Source organism: Schistocerca nitens, chromosome 7, assembly GCF_023898315.1.
Source record: "Schistocerca nitens isolate TAMUIC-IGC-003100 chromosome 7, iqSchNite1.1, whole genome shotgun sequence".
Classification (NCBI taxonomy): domain Eukaryota; kingdom Metazoa; phylum Arthropoda; class Insecta; order Orthoptera; family Acrididae; genus Schistocerca; species Schistocerca nitens.
In genome coordinates this window covers 173,264,578-173,284,106 of record NC_064620.1, presented here as the reverse complement: position 1 = coordinate 173,284,106, position 19,529 = coordinate 173,264,578, and the positions used below count along the sequence as shown (strand labels likewise).

Sequence of the window (19,529 nt, the reverse complement as noted above, 5' to 3'; positions counted from 1 at the left end):
CTAGAACTCAATTTATGGCTGCTCTGCAAGAATTTGATAATTGAGACTCTGAGGTGTTCAATGGTCAATGCATTGTCGCATGTGCTCGAAACATGATGAGTGGCACAATTTTCACAAAATCTGTACAAAGTGATATACACTATTCTAGTTTGTGGTTTTTCATTCATCAACTCTTGAAGTTTGGCTTCCCTGCTGTTGGCAGGTCTGCTTGACCTTGAGATGGCACCAGAGCTGTTTTGTTCCTCTGTTTCCTCAGTTCAGTCCAGGTGTGCATGCAGTGCACTACAGAGGAACAGTTAATTGTCATAACTGCAGAATTTTGGGGACAGAGCATCCACATGAAGTTATTCAGCATCAACATGACTCTCCCAAAGTTAATGTCTGATGCAGTTTGATGGAAGATTGGATGATTGGTCATTTTTGTAGAAAAAACAAACGGAGATGTTTACTGTGAATGTTGACATCGTACGTCTCTCCCCAAATGGGCGATATTGAGGAGGAAAAAGGGCTTGTGTTTTTTCCAACAAGATGGCAGCCCACCTCATTGCTGTAACCATGTGCGTGCTGCTCTTGACACTCGCTTTACAGGAAGGTGGATAGGCAGGGCTGGCCCAATACCATGGCCACCACAAAGCCCAGACTTAACCCAACTGCACTTTTTCTTTTTGAGCCACATAAAAAATGTTGTATACAGTGAAAAAATTAGAGACATAAGTCATATAAGGCAAAGAATCATCGTGGCAGTTGAGACAGTTACACCTAAAATTTGGTGAATACTTGGCGAGAAGTGGAGCATCATCTCGTTGTGTGCAGAGCAACAAAGTGATCTCACGTTGACATCTACTATTATTAAAAATATCTTGAAGGAATTCTTTCATGATATTTACTCATTGATTTAATTTTTCATTAATTTCCCCATTAAATTTATACTTAAAACTAGGGAGTTCTTTTTCAAACACCCTGTATGTGTTCACAAATCAAGACTATTGCAGAACCAGAAAAAAGTGACAAAAATTACTTTTCCTGGAGAAGGCCTTTGGGATTTAAAAATGTAGTTTAAAAGAACAACCATACTGCAAAATCTAAGCTTACATCTTTAATTTTTCATTAATTTCCCCATTAAATTTATACTTAAAACTAGGGAGTTCTTTTTCAAACACCCTGTATGTGTTCACAAATCAAGACTATTGCAGAACCAGAAAAAAGTGACAAAAATTACTTTTCCTGGAGAAGGCCTTTGGGATTTAAAAATGTAGTTTAAAAGAACAACCATACTGCAAAATCTAAGCTTACATCTTTAAATTCCTGTTTCCATAAAAAGTTCAACAGTAACTTTAGAACCTTAGTGCTTGGTGCAAGACTGCATTCTCAGTGCAATTAATTTCACTGCAAACAAATGAAATGGCATACATAGTATAAAATAAAATGATCACAAAGATGGCAGGAGGAGGTGTCTCTGTCTTTTTGCTCCAGATAACAGTTTTGTTCATGATGAACACATAAAAGCTAAACTGATAATTCCTGCTGTAAAGATTGAAGCATGATTGTTTAACTGGCAACAGAGTGGTGCTTCATATTTTCATTATTTCTCTTAAAGGATGAATCATTATGTTTGCCTTTTAGTGAGGTTACATAGTGGTTAAGACACACATCCATATTTGAGAGGAACATGGTTTAAATTCACATATGACATTTCCAGTTATGTTTCTCTAAGCAATTTCAGGTGACAACAGAATTGTTTCTTCCACAAGGGCAACATCCTATCTCACCAAAATCCAACAGAGCCATTGCTTTGCTGCTGATTACCTAGAAGTCAATGAAATTTAACCTGTCTAAATTCTTTAATGTCGATTGTTGTAAATATTTATGCATACTTGGAACATCATATAGTTTTGTCACTCACAAACAAGATTTCTGTTGCAGGTGGCAATATTCACAAATTCACAGGACTATTGATAAATGGTCTGGAGGATATTAAAATGAACGTTTGTACCTTCTCAGTAAGCACAGTTACTCCACTGTCAAACTACTTTTATATGATTTATAAACTTTGTAAAAAGAAGCTTACTTTTTCTTAATTCTTCTGTCTGCAGTAACTAAGAGGGTAATTCATCAAAAATCTGATAAATTCAGTTCATCACTATTTATCGATATCAGTAGTCCTGCTGAGATCAGTTTTGTGTAGTAAGGAATATAAATAATTACGGGGAAATGGAGACCATTCATTGAATAGCAGAAGCATTGAGTCTCTGGCAGGCACACATAAAAAGAATGAAAACTGCTACCTTTCAGAACACACACAAACACACACACACACACACACACACACACACACACACACACACACACACACACACACACACACGTGTGCAACTACACTGTGCTGACTAGAGACACACTGCCATGGTTGCAGTAGGGCAGGACGACTAGGATGGGGGAAGGTTGTGTTGGGTGGGGTGGGTAGGGGGAGAAAGAGGTGGGAAGCAGGAAGAAGGGTTGGAAATGGGTAGGTGGTGATTCAGAGGGAGGCAGTAGCTGTGATGGCTAGGAATGAGGGAGGGATGGCAAGTACATGAGCTAGGCATGCGATACACTGTTACTGGAGTTGGTGAGGTGAGGTGAACGATGAAGGTGACATGAAGACATGGATTGGGAGATGGTGACAGGACAGAGAAAGGGGAACTGTGAGGTAGAGAATGTGGGGACTGTTGGTTGGTAGACAGTGAGGCCAGGATATTTATGGGAGTGAAGGGAATATTGCGAGGATAACTCTAATCTAAGTAGTTCAGAGAAGGTGATGCTGGAGGGATGGATCCAGATGGCACAGGTTGTGAATGAGCTATTGAATTTAAGCCCATTTGCTTAGCAGCATGTTGTGCCTTTGGATGGTTCACTTTGTTCTTCACCACAGTTTGACAGTGGCCATTCATTCTGGTGGACACCTAGCTGTTTGCTATGCCGACATAAAAAGCTGCACAGTGATTGCAGCAGAGTTGGTATATGACATGGCTTCTTTCACAGGTGGCCCTGTCTCATGGGGTAGAAGAAGACTGTTGAATGACTAGAGAGGAAGTGCTGGATTTGTACTCTAGCTCAGCAGAGGAACTCTCCCAAACACAACCAAGTTTTCATTCTCTTGAACATGAGTCTTCCATGGGTAGACTACCCATGCGATAGTGGATTGGAAGTAGGAGTGGCTCAGGGATGGACCAGTATGTTAGGTAGGTAGGATGGGCAATGGAATACCACTCTGGGAGAGATGGGAAGTATCTTGGGTAGGACATTCCTAACTTCGAGGCATGATTATAGACAATCAAAGCTCTGGCAAAGGATATAATTCAGTTGCTCCAGTCTAGGGTAATATTCAATGATGAGAGGGGCATTCCACTGTAGATGATTCTTGCAGGTGGTGGGAAGATTATAGATGTGTGAAGATATGGCACAGGAAATATGTTTGTGGCCTAGGGTGGGAGGGGAACAAGAGGGTTAGTGCCCATCTGTGAAGGTTCTTGTGAGACCTTCAGGGTACTGTGCAAAAGAATTCTCATCAGCGCAAAGACACTATCCATGGGTGGTCATTCTGTATAGAAGTGATTTTTAGTGTGGAAAGAGTGATAGCTGTTAGTGGTTTGTGGCTTCTATATAGACAATGATATGGATGGAACCATCAGAGAGTTGGAGGTCAACATCCAGATAAGTCACACTTTGGGTTGACGAGGATCAGTTAAAATGGATGGGAGAGAAGGTACTGAGGAGGAATGAGGACGAGGTGTCTTGGCCCTGTGTGCAGATCACGAAGACATTATTAATGAACCTGAACCAGAAAAGTGTCTTGTGGTTTTGGGAGTCTAGGGCAGTTTCCTCTGACTTGTCCATAAAAAGATTGGTTTACGAAGGTACTTCACGAACCATGCCATCTGGACCCTTCTCTCCATAACCAGCTTTTCTGAACTATGTAGATTGGTCCTCTTCTTGCTATGCATGCTTCACTTCTGTGACCCCTCTGGCAGTCTCCACCAACCCACTGTCCCCACACCTTCTATCCATCAGTTTCTCCTTTCTTTGTCCTGTCACACACTTCCAATCCACACATCCATGTCATATTCTTTGTGTGCTGTACCTCACTGGCTCCAGTATCATAGTATCACATGCCTAGCCCATGCAGGTACAGGTGCAGCTGCCACCCCTCCCTCCCACATTCCTCTCCAGCATAATTGTTGCCTTCCTCCAAGCTACTAGATGCCCATTCCCAACATCTCTTTCTGCTTCCAGCCTCTTTCTCCCTCTACCCACCCCAACCACTACCCTGCTCTCCTTGTCTGCATGCTGAAATCAGTCCTGGCATTATGAGGGCACAAGTGTGTGTGTGTGTGTGTGTGTGTGTGTGTGTGTGTGTGTGTGTGTGTGTGTACTCCAGCTCAACAAAGGATTTCTGCTGAACAGTAGCAAGTTTCCATTGTTCTCTTTCTCTGTCAACAACTCAATGCTTCTGCTATTTGGTGAGATCAATTACAATTATAGTTAGGTAAAATTTGGAAAAAAAAACATTGTGATTCAGAAATATATTGTTTGAAACTTCCTGGTTAATTAGAATGGTGTGACAGAGGAAGATCTGAATCTGGAGTGTGGTCTCTAATGGGTAAAGCTCTCACTGACTGAGCTATCCATTCATGGCTCATGACCTACCTTTACTTTAGCCAGTACCTCTCTCCTAACTTCCACAGCTTTGTTTCTGCCAGTACGTCTCCCTCCTACCTTTGAAACTTCACACACAAGAGAGAGAGAGAGAGAGAGAGAGAGAGAGAGAGAGAGATAGGTGTATCCTGAAACATGTCTAGATACATCCATCAGTAAGATCATTGCCCATGAAAGGTAATGTTCGAGGTTTAATTCCTGATCCAGCATGCTCGTTTATTCTACTAGCCCACCTCTGTGGAAGACTGTAAGATTCAGTTCAAAAGTGTTTATCCTCTTAGGGCCATTTCTCCAGTTGAACCTTCACCAGTAACAATTAACCTAGCAGATATTTTCCTCTGTATTCCATGTCCTCCTGGTTTTTAGTATTTGCAACTTTAATCATATTTTACATCGCATGTCAGTTTTATGTAATAAAATGATTACTGTAACAATAATTTGGAATGAGACAAGTATTAAAATGGTTATTCTTTCTTAGAATTATCTTCTCAGAATAGAGCAGGAGCTTTCATTTATCACTGTTTACATTTAAGAATCACTGTTTACAGCTTATAAGAGAGCAGAATATGACTTTGATTTTATACCACATTTAAGTACAAATACTAATCACTTTTGCATGACTATATTGTCAAAATACAAGCAACACTAATAAATGTGTGTGTGTGTGTGTGTGAAGAGCAGTTTTGGTAATTACTTACCATGTAATTATAAACAAGAATTTCCTTGTATCCAGGTGCCATGTAATTATCATTTTCATCACCAATTATGACTGTGAGTGTTGATGTTGCAGACATTGCAGGAGAACCAGAGTCCGTAATGAGTATTGGAATTAAATATATCTTTTGCATTTCTCTGTCAAAGGATGACAGAGATGATATAACTGCTGAGCCATTACTATTAGCTCCAGCTGCAACAAGATTTGTGGATGATAAGCAGAAGAAAGATTTCCAAGTAGAGTGAACAAGGTCAGCAGTTAATTTATTTCACTGTTATGTATGCTATTTATATCTTATAATCCATGATAACCTGTCTTAAAAATTAAAACCAACTGAGAAGAAACTCAGACATGACACGTAGAATATAACTGTTTCTCTCTAGTTTGCAGGTTGGTATATGTCACAAATCCAAAAGAATTTGTATCTAACTACTAAAAATTGTACAGTTTCAAAAATATATAGTTGTTAAGACATTTTCACTTGCCATGTGAATTTATCTGTGTACATTATGTACATCAGTTTTTTTATATCTGTCTTGACCAGATTATTTCACAACAACCAAACAAATTTTTGGTTTTGCCTTCCTTGATATGAGCAACTTGTACATTCCCTTTTTCTTACTGTACCCCACTCCATGCTCAGTAAATGTGGATAAACTATGAACTTCTCCATCTACTCAATTCTATCACTTCATCTGTCTTCTGGTACAGCTTACTGTTAGGACTGAATCTCTTCTTCCCATACTTCACGTTTGGATTTGAGATTTTTCAAAGCTTGCTCTTCTCTCTGTTTCTGATTGCCTCAAGTCTATAATTTTCTGATAATGTGCTATGTTTCTTTTACTCTGAAGAAAATTGGTTTGATAGCTGGGTCTAGGTGTTTTAACAGAGGCTCATTTGAAATTGGCTAAAGTCTAGAAAAAATGTAGTGATAACCAGGGCATTTTTCCTCTACTGTGCATTAAGTCACATTACATCTGTTTCACTTTGCTAAAAGAAGGATAGTTTTGGATAACCAATAGAGAAAAGAAAAGAGTTGAGGTATTTTGAGCACCAAATCTGAAACTTTTTGATAAAACTTTGTACATTATTAATGATTATTTTGAGACATGAAAAGTTTCCTTAAACTGCTTCTGCCACCAGTACCAAAGCCTCCATAGTTTTTCTTACTATTTTAAGAAGAAAGTTGTGGTGACACACTGAACTGTAGTACACTCCAAAGTCTAGGGCACATCAGAAGATGATAGTTTATTTACACCAACAGCCACTTCACAAAAGAAATCAAAACATGTCATCAAGTGACAAACAGCATACTGTTGTCAAAACAGGAAACATTTTGCGTTCTGACTGCTTAAAGTGCTATACTTTCATGTGATGGCAAGAAGTGGAACAATTTTTTCCCCAGAATACTCCACAAGCACACTGGTTGTGATTTGGAGATGGTGCCCATGTCCATAGAGGCGAGAGGGGAGAGCAATTCCTGGTCAGCAGAGACCTTGGAATATGGGTGAAAGTGGTCAGAGTGAGTAGCATCCCAACTCACCTGCCCCCTATCCTCCATCCTGGCGGACTGGCAACAGGCAGTATAGCTGGAATCCATGGCAACATCCAAGGGTGGTGGGGAAGTGGAGGTGACTCTGCCACAGGATGAGGCCATACAGGAGACATCGAACCAGAGAGGCATGTGTCCATCAGCTGGAGGGGAACCAGAGCTGCTGCCAGAGGCTGTCATATTGTAGGCTTATCAGGCGGCACTGACACAGGTGGAAATTGAGGCTGGAACACTTGTAGATAGGTGGCACCTCTGACTGGGGCACCAGTGAAGGCTGTGGTGTGGTCAGGGCTGGTAGGTGCGTGTCCACCTGGACTTGAAGTTGATTTTTATGGTGCCAGATCTCACAGTCTTCCATTCAGAGAGTGTAGACACAGTGGCCATTCTGATGCATGATGGTTACTGATAACCAGTGGAGTTGCTGGTCAAAACCATTTGTCCACAATGCTGTTGCTGGCGTAAAATGTGGTACAGTAGAATTTGGAGGCAGGTGAGAACAGGATGAAGGAGGTGGATCAGCGTCTGCGGCTGGTGTCCATGGAGAAGCTCAGCAGGCTATGGGAATCAATTGGTGTCATCTGGTAGGCCATCACAAAAAACAGTAATGACACCTTGGTGGGGAAAGTTCTGCACATATTTTTTTATCTGGGTCTTAAATGTGTGAACTGTGGACTCGGCTTCCCCATTAGATTAGGGGTAAAAGGTAGAGGAACACAGAGAAATCATGAAATGCCTGGGATAGGAACTGACATCCATTGTCAGAACTGAGAGTAACCAAGAGAATTTCTGCAGAAATTTTTTTTGTAAGAGCTTGGAGGCTGTGAGCTGCTCCAAAAATTGTTGGGGAATGGCAAGGACACTAGCTGCACCAAATGGCAGGCATTGGTATTGAAGGAGATATTCACTGTGAGAACATGTTTGACATCATCACCCAGAGGCAACTGTAAGTAGGCTTCTGACAAAATAAAATCTTCTCAGTTTTGCATTCAATAAAATTGGAATTGAGGTGGCTTGAAAATGAAGAAGAATTTAACCAGCCATGCCGCTGCAAAAGACTCTGAGGAGAGGCTTCTGACGAGTTTATTTTGGAAAAATAGTGGCCCCTGTAAAAGACATATGAAGAGTTCATCCTGACAGGGTAAGGGGTAGGTGCTAATAACAGACTGTGAATTTACAGACACTTTAAAAACACCACAGAACTGAAGGTTGTTGTTCAGTTTTTTGACAATTACCAATGAAGTAGACTATTCACTTGAGAAGATAGGCATGGTAACACCCAGGGACATAAGTTGATCTAGTTCCAATTTGACTTACTTCCGTAAAACTACTGGGACTGAGTGAGCATGAAAAAGCAGAGGTGCACCATTGGTTTCATTGTGATGTATACCTTCAAATTGGTAGCACAACCTAAAACTTCTGAATGCAGGAAGGAATATTCTGAGCAGAGAGCATCCAGTTGTTGATACAGAACTTGATCTGATAACGGGTGCACTTTATCAGAAATAGAGAGCTCAAAAATATTGAAGGTGTCTGATCCAAATAAGTTTTCAGTGTAGCTACAGAAGTAGGAAACTGTCCTGATATAGGTATTTGTTGTTTGTTGTAACTAACGAGAGACAGGGTACAATGCCTGTGCTCCAAGATCCACATAGGTTTGAGAATTTAACAAAGTAATTGCTCTCCGTGTCCCCTTACATTTTGAACATCTTGTCCACACCATATCTATTTCAATGTAAAAACTGTTTGGGGCTACCATCACTTGGGAAATACTGTTCACATCCATGTTGATGTTCAGTGAAGGAGGTTGAGAGCTGAGAACAGTTGCACATCGCCCAATGCTTTGGGCATGCTGTGTGCTCATGTTGAACAAAACCATAAGGGCAGGACAGAAGAGGAACACATGGCTGCTGTTGTGATGCTGACTGCTGCTTGGCACAGCACTGCTCATCCAGCATGGAGCCTGAGGTTGCTCAGCCGTGATGTCATCTTCCCCCATGAGCTAGCAATACCAATCAAAGCTAACGATGCCAATCGAGGAGTAGAGGAAGCAATGGCAGCTATTTCACAACATGCTTCTATGTGATTTCGTAATGTGCTAGATACTTCAAAAGACTGAGAAATGTTCAGAACATCTGTGAGAGGGGGATTTTTCACATTGTAACACACATTCACGAATTTCCCTATCAGGGACCAGGCATATTATAGCATAACAAACCAAGCAGAAAGTTGAGGTAGTAATTTCAGCAGACGAATTTAATAACTACTGTATAAAATCTGTTAACCAAATTAGGGAAAGCATTGTGAGGCCACAAGAGACTGTTGTTGATCTCATTAAATACCATAATGTAGACTACACCCTGAACGATAAATTCCTTTTAACAGAGGTCACACCAGATGTTGTTTTAACTCTTGTAAATAACTTTAGACCCTCTGATAGTGAAGATATATATGGTATTTCTTGTAATATGTTAAAAAAGATAATTGGCTACATAGTATATCCTCTTACTAAATGTATAAATAGATGTCTAATTGAAGGAGTATTCCCAGAAGGAGACAAAAATTGCCCATCTAGCTATCGCCCAATATCCCTGACACCTATTTTATCTAAAGTTTTGGAATCCATCATCTACTCCCAGTTGTGTGATTATCTGACATGTAATAACATTATTACTCCGGTACAATTTGGCTTTAGGAAGGGCAAATCCACAGTCCATGCCATTGACTCCCTGATTAAAAAAGTGCTTAATGCTTATGAAAGAAAGGAGACAAAAATTGCCCATCTAGCTATCGCCCAATATCCCTGACACCTATTTTATCTAAAGTTTTGGAATCCATCATCTACTCCCAGTTGTGTGATTATCTGACATGTAATAACATTATTACTCCGGTACAATTTGGCTTTAGGAAGGGCAAATCCACAGTCCATGCCATTGACTCCCTGATTAAAAAAGTGCTTAATGCTTATGAAAGAAAAAAATTTTGCTCAGGCTACATTTTGTGATCTGAGCAAAGCCTTCGATTCTGTGGAGCATATTTCACTCCTCAACAAACTAGTTTATTACGGAATCACAAACAGTGAAGTCGACAACATTTTTGAATCTTTCCTCAGCAACCGTAGACAAATTGTTTGTATTGGTAAACAGAGATCACAGCTAGCTGAAGTTAAGTGCGGTGTGCCACAAGGCTCAGTATTAGGACCTCTGCTATTTATCCTAATGACAAATGATCTACCATCCTGCATAAATACTCACTCCGTTCTCTATGCAGATGATACCACTTTTTTCAATATCAGCTCAGACATTGATATGCTCCAAACTGTGGCAAATGACACAATATCACAGGCATCAGTCTGGTTCCGAGCTAATGGGTTCCTGCTTAATGAAAGTAAAACTCAAAAGATTGTATTTAGTTTGAGAGATCCGCCAGCAGAAGACTTCAAGAATAGTGTTAAGTTCTTAGGTATTGTTATAGATACTAAACTGACTTGGGAGCCACATATTAAATACATTAGTGCAAGGCTGTCTAGAGTGGTGTATTTGTTAAAGAATTTAATAAACCATGTACCTGCGGCCTATGTAAGATCAGCCTACTTTGCTTTTTTTCAAAGTATTATATCTTATGGGCTTTTAATATGGGGCAATAGCTCACACCTTCAGGACATTCTGGTACTTCAGAAGAAAGTAATTCGAATTATCACAAACAGTGATAAACTGGCCCATTGCAAACCACTGTTTATCGACTTAAAAATATTAACTGTGATAAACATGTATATTTACACTGCCCTACTGCATATAAAGAGCAACTTATCAGAATACCAGCGTAGAAGAGATGTACACTTTCATGGAACCAGGAATAGTAGCAATCTTGACATACCTTACTACAGATTATCCAAGTCATTGAACAGCTACGAAGTGGTGGGTATGAAGATGTTTAATAATTTGCCACTAGAATGGGTAGAAGCTCCATTTTATGTATTTAAAGACAAATTGTTCAGTTGGTTAGCTGCAAACCCATACTACTCACTTCAGGAATTTTACGACTGTAAAATATCATAGTGGTACCGATTTGGAGAGTGTAGCATAATTTCTTTAACTGAATCAGTTATGATGCAATGTTTTCATATTATTTCATTTTAAATATTGTATTTTATGTAAAACTTATGTCACATATTGATCTTTAACCCATGTATATATGCTGTATAACTTGTATATGTGTAACTTGACTTTGTCAATTGCTGTAATAGCTAAACGACAATAAAATTTCATTCATTCATTCATTCATTCACTGAATCAGCATACGAGTTCCAGTGGGCTGATGATGGATAAGCTCACGAAGTTCTGCTGCCCAAGCTCTGTACAATTGTTGTGGCTACTTTTGTCAACAGTAGAACTCATCACAAGCAGCAATAACATGAGTACATTTGCAATGATAATTATCAATTACATGAGTAAGTTTGCAATGATAATTTGAGACAACTGACAAATTTCATCAAAAGAGAGACTGGCAGGTTCCTGAAGAGGAGCTAACTGACACTAAAGGTGATTAACACAAGGAGAAATCAATGCCAAAAATAAAGCCTTACACAAATTGGGATTGGCACCTACAAAAGCTTGAAAATTTTGCTGAAGGTGTTTTCCATATGCATCCCAATCTTCCACATAATCATTATGTGGAGGAAACAGTGGCAGTTGCATCAATGGTGGCAGAAACCGGCGCATCAACAAGGCTGGCAGATTGTTTAGTGCCATGAGAGAGTCTGCTGCTGATCGGTGAGAGCTCACTGTTGTTCAAGAGGAGATTAAAGAATTTCTTCCACTATTATGTTGGCAGCACATCAAACCAACAAACAAAACATGTAGAGTAGAATTCCATCCCCATTGCCAAGTATCTTGTAACATTGTACAGACACAATATTGGAAGTAGCACTGTGAAGTTTTATTCTGTTTCCACATGAGGAGCTTCACAATACCACTGAATGAAGTGGGTAACAGTACAAAGTCTCATGACTACAGAGCACATCAACATACAGTATCATATGTGATACAATAAGTAAGTAAACATCAGTGAGGCTGAGAGCCCCACTGTGCTTGGCTCGTATTGCACTGTTGTACACAGAACATATTGCTTGTTGCACTGTCTGTCCAGGTTGTAAGGCGACCTCTCTAGACTGGCTGTGGAGGCACTTGCATCATGCACTATTTGATTATGTGCACTCACACTAAAGGGGTACAACTGACACAATAGCTCTCCTGCAAAGATAAAAATACGTACATGAGGTTTTTTGACTGTCACATCCTCACTTTTGTCAAAGACATCAAATCACTGTATTAGTTATTCAATTTATTTTACCATTATCTTCATTTCATATTCAATATCCTTAAAATTGTACATTTATGTGTTCATGTGCTTTTCTACTCTTAATAATAATAGTAATAATAATAATTTGATTGTCTTTAAGCCATTATAGCAATAGAAAAAGTCATACACATAATACAATACAGTACATGCTATAAAAGAACGGAATTGTTAATAACGTTACAGTTTAATATCACAGGTTATGAAATCCTTTATATTGTAGAATGGGTTTACAACTAACCAGTTATAAAGTGTTTGTTTGTATTGTTGCTCTGGTCAATTTTGTATAGCTTGTGGAAGTTTGTTAAATAATTTGTGGCCCGTAAGTTCATAACTGTTAACTGATTTTGACAGTCTGTGGTAGGGCGTATAGATACAGCTGTTTGTCCTAGTGTTGTAACAATGTATATTTGCCCTGCGTTTTACTTTAGGTAAGTTCTTTTTTGTGTAGATTAAAACATTATAAATATATAGGTTTATTACTGTCATGATTTTTTGTTGAGTAAACAAAGGTTTACAATGAGCCTTGTATGGTGAGCCTGTAATTATCCTAATAGCTTTCTTTTGCAGCAATAGTATATCATGCACACAAGTGGAGTTTCCCCATAAAATAATACCATAGGATATGATACTTTGCAAATGAGTAGTAAGATACTCTAACATAATTTTTAGGTACACAGTGCATTAATCGCCTTAACAAATTGATTACTCCAGACAATTTACCACTAATATACTTAATATGTGGATTCCAAGAAAGTTTATCATCCAAATATATCCCCAAAAATTTAACACAACTAGGATCATCTGATGGAAACTTGTCCTTTAAACTAAATACCATCTGCTGGGTTTTGCTTTCATTAAGCAAGAGCCCATTTGCTTTAAACCAGAGTGAAGCTTGCTCAATTGTCTCTGTAACACATGTTTTAAGGCTATTAAGATCATTACTGCTGTTCAGCATAGAGTACTGTTATGGATTTAATAAATGATGGCAAGTCATTTATCATTATTAGTAAAAGGAAAGGGCCCAGCACGGATCCCTGCGGAACAACTACCTTAACTTGTTTTATCCTGGACATTTCTTTCCCAACACAGATGGCTTGCTTACGGTTTTGTAAATATGATCTTAATTGGTTCAGGCTGTTACCTTTAACACCATAAAAGTCCATTTTTTCGAGTAGTAGTGTATGTTCTACACAGTCAAAGACTTTCCTTAGGTCACAAAAAGTCACTTGAGCAAAGCATTTAGCTTCAAATACTTGATGGATGTATTTAACAACATTGTCTATGGCATCAATGGTTGACAGGTTTTTCCTAAAGCCATACTGTGATCCACTTATTAATCCTATGTTATCAAAGTAAACAGATAATTGTTGGTAAATTATGCATTCTAGAACTTTTGAAAAAGCTGGGACTATGGATATTGGCCTGTAACTTGAGACAGAATTTATATTTCCTTTTTTATGTACTGGAGCTACCCTACACAGTTTAAGCTCATCAGGGAAAAAACCCTCCAGTATACACTTGTTTATACAATATGTTAGGGGGTACACTATACAGTCTATTACTTTCTTCAGCATGTTACAAGACAGGTCATATATGTCTACACTGTCTGATGATTTTAACTGCTTCACTATTCTTAACACAAAACCTGGTGAGACCTCAGAAAAATTGAAGGTACTTGTGTTTGTTGATGACCTAGCAATAATTTTTGACAGTAACTGTGATGAGCTGATTTCAGGTTTAATTATAGCACTTCCCACTTCCTCAACTGACTTAATAAAAAAGTCATTAAATTCCTGGGGAGAGATACTAATTTTGTCACTTCTTTTAGCTTTGGTGACACTATTTATTCGTGTCCATGCTGCTTTGCACTTATTGGTGGATTTCTCATTACTTCTGAGATTGTGTGCTTGTTTGGCTTCCACAATTGCTTTTTTGTACTCATTCCTAGATCTAACATAGGCTAATTTAGCATGGTTGGTTTTCAGATTTTTATAAATATTGTACAACAACATAACTTGATTTTTCATAGTAGACAGCTGTTTTGTATACCATGTATTTTGTCTATTTGGAACTTTTACTTTTAGGACTCTGTCAGTTACTTTGCATTTCTTTATTGGAATGCAGTCATTAAAGTGTCCCAAAAATGCTTTAAGAAACCTATCAAATAGTACATTTGCTGGCAGATAATTGCTTAGAGTATAATGTGTCTCATCATAACACAGGCCAAACCAATCTCTGTTAGAAAGGGATATACGAAACCTGTCAATTTTCTCATATGTGACTGGTCTAGTGACCACAACTTCTGGGACAGGCTTATTTACATTACACTTATCAAGAGGGAACCTACTTGCATAATTTAAAGATACTGAATCATGATCAGAATATGGAAATACTGTCACAAAACATGATTCTTCTGTTGTTTTAAAATTTACAAAAATATTGTCAAGACATGCATGTTCTCTTGTAGGCTTGTTATTGACTGAATATAAGTTGCACTGTCTTAGTAGGTTTTGGAGTTCAGTGACAGTATGTTGTTGTGTTGTAACATCGAATTCAGCATTCACATCTCCAACTATCACAATATCATCATGTATCCATCTAGTATCTGTAAGTACATGTAACAGCAGGTCCAGTTTTTCTAAACATACATTGGTTATACCCTTGGTGACCTGTATAGGGAAATTACAACTAACTTAAAACTGTCTATTACTACACCAGCAGCTTCAAAGTTTTGTTCATCACACAGAAAATCTAGATCTAATCTATTGACTGTACCGCTAAGTGACTTGTTAACATATATTGCCACACTACCTCTTAAATGCAATTTTCTGCAGTAGCTACTGGCTAGATTATAATTATCAAATTTAATAAATGTAAGTTCACTCTCACTAGCCCAGTGTACACTTAAACAAAAGATATCAAACTTATTTTCTAATCCAAAGTCATTGACAATAAATTCTTTACCCGTTACTCCTTCAATGTTAAGATAACAGATTATAAAATCAAACCTGTCTTTCTTTACAGATGCACTGTTTTGCTGAGGGGCAATTAAATCTCTATCTTATGGGCTTCTTCCCCTTGCTGCCTTCCTCTTTTCCTGATTTGATGTACTCATCTTTCTGTTCAGACTTCCTGTACATCATCACTACTAAAACTTATCTTGTTTAGTAAGATGATTTTTTAAAATGTGTGTGTGTTTTTCAAGTTCATATGGATCTCAAACAACAACAAAGATTAACATGTGGTTTTCCTGAAGTCTTTAGAATAGTTTCTTACTGCTAACAATTGGAAATTTAAGTTACTTATAAAAATGGTATTTTATAAATGTTCATATAAGTTATATAGAAGAGTTAACTTACAGTGATAATTTTCAAGGTGAAATGATGACTTGATGATATCATCTGCATCTGCAGCCATTCGAAATGTGAACGGTGGACCATTACCTACATGACTGTCATCCTCATCAGTTGCAAAAACTTCTAAAATTTTTCCTGGTGGAGTATTTTCATGAATGACAGCCTGGTAATTGTGTTGAAACACTGGTGCATTGTCATTGACATCTTTCACTGTTACACTCAAAGTTGCTGTCACTGTTTTTGGTGGAGTTCCATCATCAATTGCCAGTATTTGTATCTACACAAAAGAAAAATCATGTTTGATCACAGAAAATACAATAAATGGCAAAAAATATCACAACAAAGTTATTACCTGGTGTCTGGGCATAGTTTCTCTGTCTAGCTTACGTTGAAGGTAAACAGTTCCATGTTGATCTATCCTGAAATGTCTCCTAGGATCGGACGAGCGTTGAATCTGGTAATTAATTTTACTTTTCCCTCCTTTATCAGCATCAGTTGCTCTAAATGTAGCTAAACGAGTATTAATACTGGCTTTTTCTTCTATAAATACTTCAAGCCTGTGATTTTGGAAGGTTGGCTCATTGTCATTAATATCTCTTAGTTTTATTGTTACCCAAGCATATCTGGTGTGATACCCTTCAGTATCATTATCCCTCTCCTTAAAATAAATAAAGGCAGTATAGTAATGAAATGTATAAAACTTATAAATAAAGAACTTATTTTTACACCAGGTTAAGAGACCAATCACAGAAAAGCTCATCAATAAATAACAAAGTTACACACCTTGTCAGTAACTTGTATTTTGAATCTAAAATAATTGTTCTGTTTTTCTTCTTCATAATCAAGTGGCTTGACTGCTTTCAGTGAGGCAGTTCCATCGTTATTCCCAATTAGTGTGAATTTGTCAGAACCGTAGCCACTGTTCTCAACAACCTGAGAAATGATTCACTGACATGACTTTAATTTCTGATGTCTATATTCGCATACTACAGAAATCTGTATGAGGACATCTGCAATGAATGGTACCTTGTACTGGAAAGAGCTTACTTCATCCTGATCATGAGCAGTAACAGTCAGAATAGTGTTTTTGGATACAGTTAATCCCTCTGTCTCATCTACTTCTGCAATCCATTCAGTCTTTGCAAACTCAGGTGGCATGTCATTAACATCTTTAACCAGGATAGAAACAGTTCCTGTTCCTGTCGAGAAAGAATAATACACAAAGAACTGTGAATTTTAAAACTATAAATGCTGTATGAGGGCGGTTATATCAAACATGTAAAATATTTGTAATACCAGACGGATAGTGGAGTGTAAATGTAGATATAGAATAACCATTGTAACCATTTCATTTTACTTTTACAAACAAGAATTACTGCAATTAAGAGCACTTGTTTCATCTGGCTATCAGATTTATACAAATATAAAAGACAGGGTTCAGTGACCTTGCTGACATTTACAAGACATCTAAAATTACACATAAATAAAACTAGTTGGAAGTTAGAGAAACTCTTCAAATAACAAAGATATACACTCCTGGAAATTGAAATAAGAACACCATGAATTCATTGTCCCGGAAGGGGAAACTTTATTGACACATTCCTGGGGTCAGATACATCACATGATCACACTGACAGAACCACAGGCACATAGACACAGGCAACAGAGCATGCACAATTTCGGCACTAGTACAGTGTATATCCACCTTTCGCAGTAATGCAGGCTGCTATTCTCCCATGGAGACGATTGTAGAGATGCTGGATGTAGTCCTGTGGAACGGCTTGCCATGCCATTTCCACCTGGCGCCTCAGTTGGACCAGCGTTCGTGCTGGACGTGCAGACCGCGTGAGACGACGCTTCATCCAGTCGCAAACATGCTCAATGGGGGACAGATCCGGAGATCCGGAGATCTTGCTGGCCAGGGTAGTTGACTTACACCTTCTAGAGCACGTTGGGTGGCACGGGATACATGCGGACGTGCATTGTCCTGTTGGAACAGCAAGTTCCCTTGCCGGTCTAGGAATGATAGAACGATGGGTTTGATGATGGTTTGGATGTACCGTGCACTATTCAGTGTCCCCTCGACGATCACCAGTGGTGTACGGCCAGTGTAGGAGATCGCTCTCCACACCATGATGCTGGGTGTTGGCCCTGTGTGCCTCGGTCGTATGCAGTCCTGATTGTGGCGCTCACCTGCACGGCGCCAAACACGCATACGACCATCATTGGCACCAAGGCAGAAGCGACTCTCATCGCTGAAGACGACACGTCTCCATTCGTCCCTCCATTCACGCCTGTTGCGACACCACTGGAGGCGGGCTGCACGATGTTGGGGCGTGAGCGGAAGACGGCCTAACGGTGTGCGGGACCGTAGCCCAGCTTCATGGAGACGGTTGCGAATGGTCCTCGCTGATACCCCAGGAGCAACAGTGTCCCTAATTTGCTGGGAAGTGGCGGTGCGGTCCCCTACGGCACTGCGTAGGATCCTACGGTCTTGGCATGCATCCGTGCGTCACTGCGGTCCGGTCCCAGGTCGACGGGCACGTGCACCTTCCGCCGACCACTGGCGACAACATCGATGTACTGTGGAGACCTCACGCCCCACATGTTGAGCAATTCGGCGGTACGACCACCCGTTCTCCCGCATGCCCACTATACGCCCTCGCTCAAAGTCCGTCAACTGCACATACGGTTCACGTCCACACTGTCGCGGCATGCTACCAGTGTTAAAGACTGCGATGGAGCTCCGTATGCCACGGCAAACTGGCTGACACTGACGGCGGCGGTGCACAAATGCTGCGCAGCTAGCGCCATTCGACGGCCAACACCGCGGTTCCTGGTGTGTCCGCTGTGCCGTGCGTGGGATCATTGCTTGTACAGCCCTCTCGCAGTGTCCGGAGCAAGTATGGTGGGTCTGACACACCGGTGTCAATGTGTTCTTTTTTCCATTTCCAGGAGTGTAGCTTATTGTGGAAAAGTCTGGGGCTTATGTCACAAAAATTTCTTTTGCCTATGCATCACATTTTATGTTTGCACTTGCAAGATTTTTGGAATGCTATTGTTATGTGGACAAGAAAGGTAACAAGTAAAAGGTGAAGAGAAAAGAAAAGCATATTTAGTGGTAAAAAGAAGTTGTTGAAATTACAATAGTTTGGACATAGTATGAGACCTGAGCACCCACAGAGAACCATAATGCTTGGTAGAATGTAAGTATGAGTTGGTCATACACTGTTAAATAATACTAATATGTCTCTAAAATTGCTCATCATCATAAGAGAAATGGAAGGACAGGTGTACTGCAGAGAGTAGTACTGAATGAGTCAACCAAAGGGGCAGGACAGTGTACTCTGGTCAATTAAAATCGATTAATGGAGTTACACAATGCCCATGCCATAACTACAGAGGTAATCAATTTTTGTGGTAGTTGAGAGGTATTAACACCAAAAGCAATGGTAATTAATTTGTTAAGTATAATAGCCTTTGGTTTCCATTTCATGTACAAAACATCATGACTGAATGCACTTATAAAACATAATTTCTGTTGTTAAATTGTGAGCATGCCTTCTGTTTTACATGAGTGTTTTTTGTTAGTAAGTCAGTCAGTCATCAGGCAATCAGAGCGTGAATGCTGGTTGAGAATAGGGACAGAAATCAGCCATTTGCTCATCTATGAAAGATTTTTGTGAACCTAAAAATCTGTAACGTGAGCAGTTAGGCAGTAACGGTAATGTGTAGTATAAAGTAATCAGTACTGAGTGTGTCTGTGGCTGTGTGCATGTCATAAAATAACTTTGATGTCTTCCATGTGCCAGAAATACTCAGTCAAGATGGAATCTACCAAACACAATAAGAG

At 39.3% G+C, this 19,529-nt stretch overlaps 1 protein-coding gene across 1 annotated transcript in view; it reads right to left on the bottom strand.

Moving 5' to 3' along the window:
- Positions 1–19,529, bottom strand: part of LOC126195523 (neural-cadherin-like) — a 390,552-nt gene that overhangs the window by 164,296 nt on the left and 206,727 nt on the right. The window contains exons 7-11 of the mRNA XM_049934150.1: positions 16,703–16,875; positions 16,460–16,609; positions 16,029–16,334; positions 15,680–15,953; positions 5,394–5,602 (exon numbers count right to left, since the gene is read on the bottom strand). Of these exons, the coding sequence (XP_049790107.1) occupies positions 5,394–5,602; positions 15,680–15,953; positions 16,029–16,334; positions 16,460–16,609; positions 16,703–16,875 (1,112 nt within the window). The remainder of the gene's footprint in view (positions 1–5,393; positions 5,603–15,679; positions 15,954–16,028; positions 16,335–16,459; positions 16,610–16,702; positions 16,876–19,529) is intronic.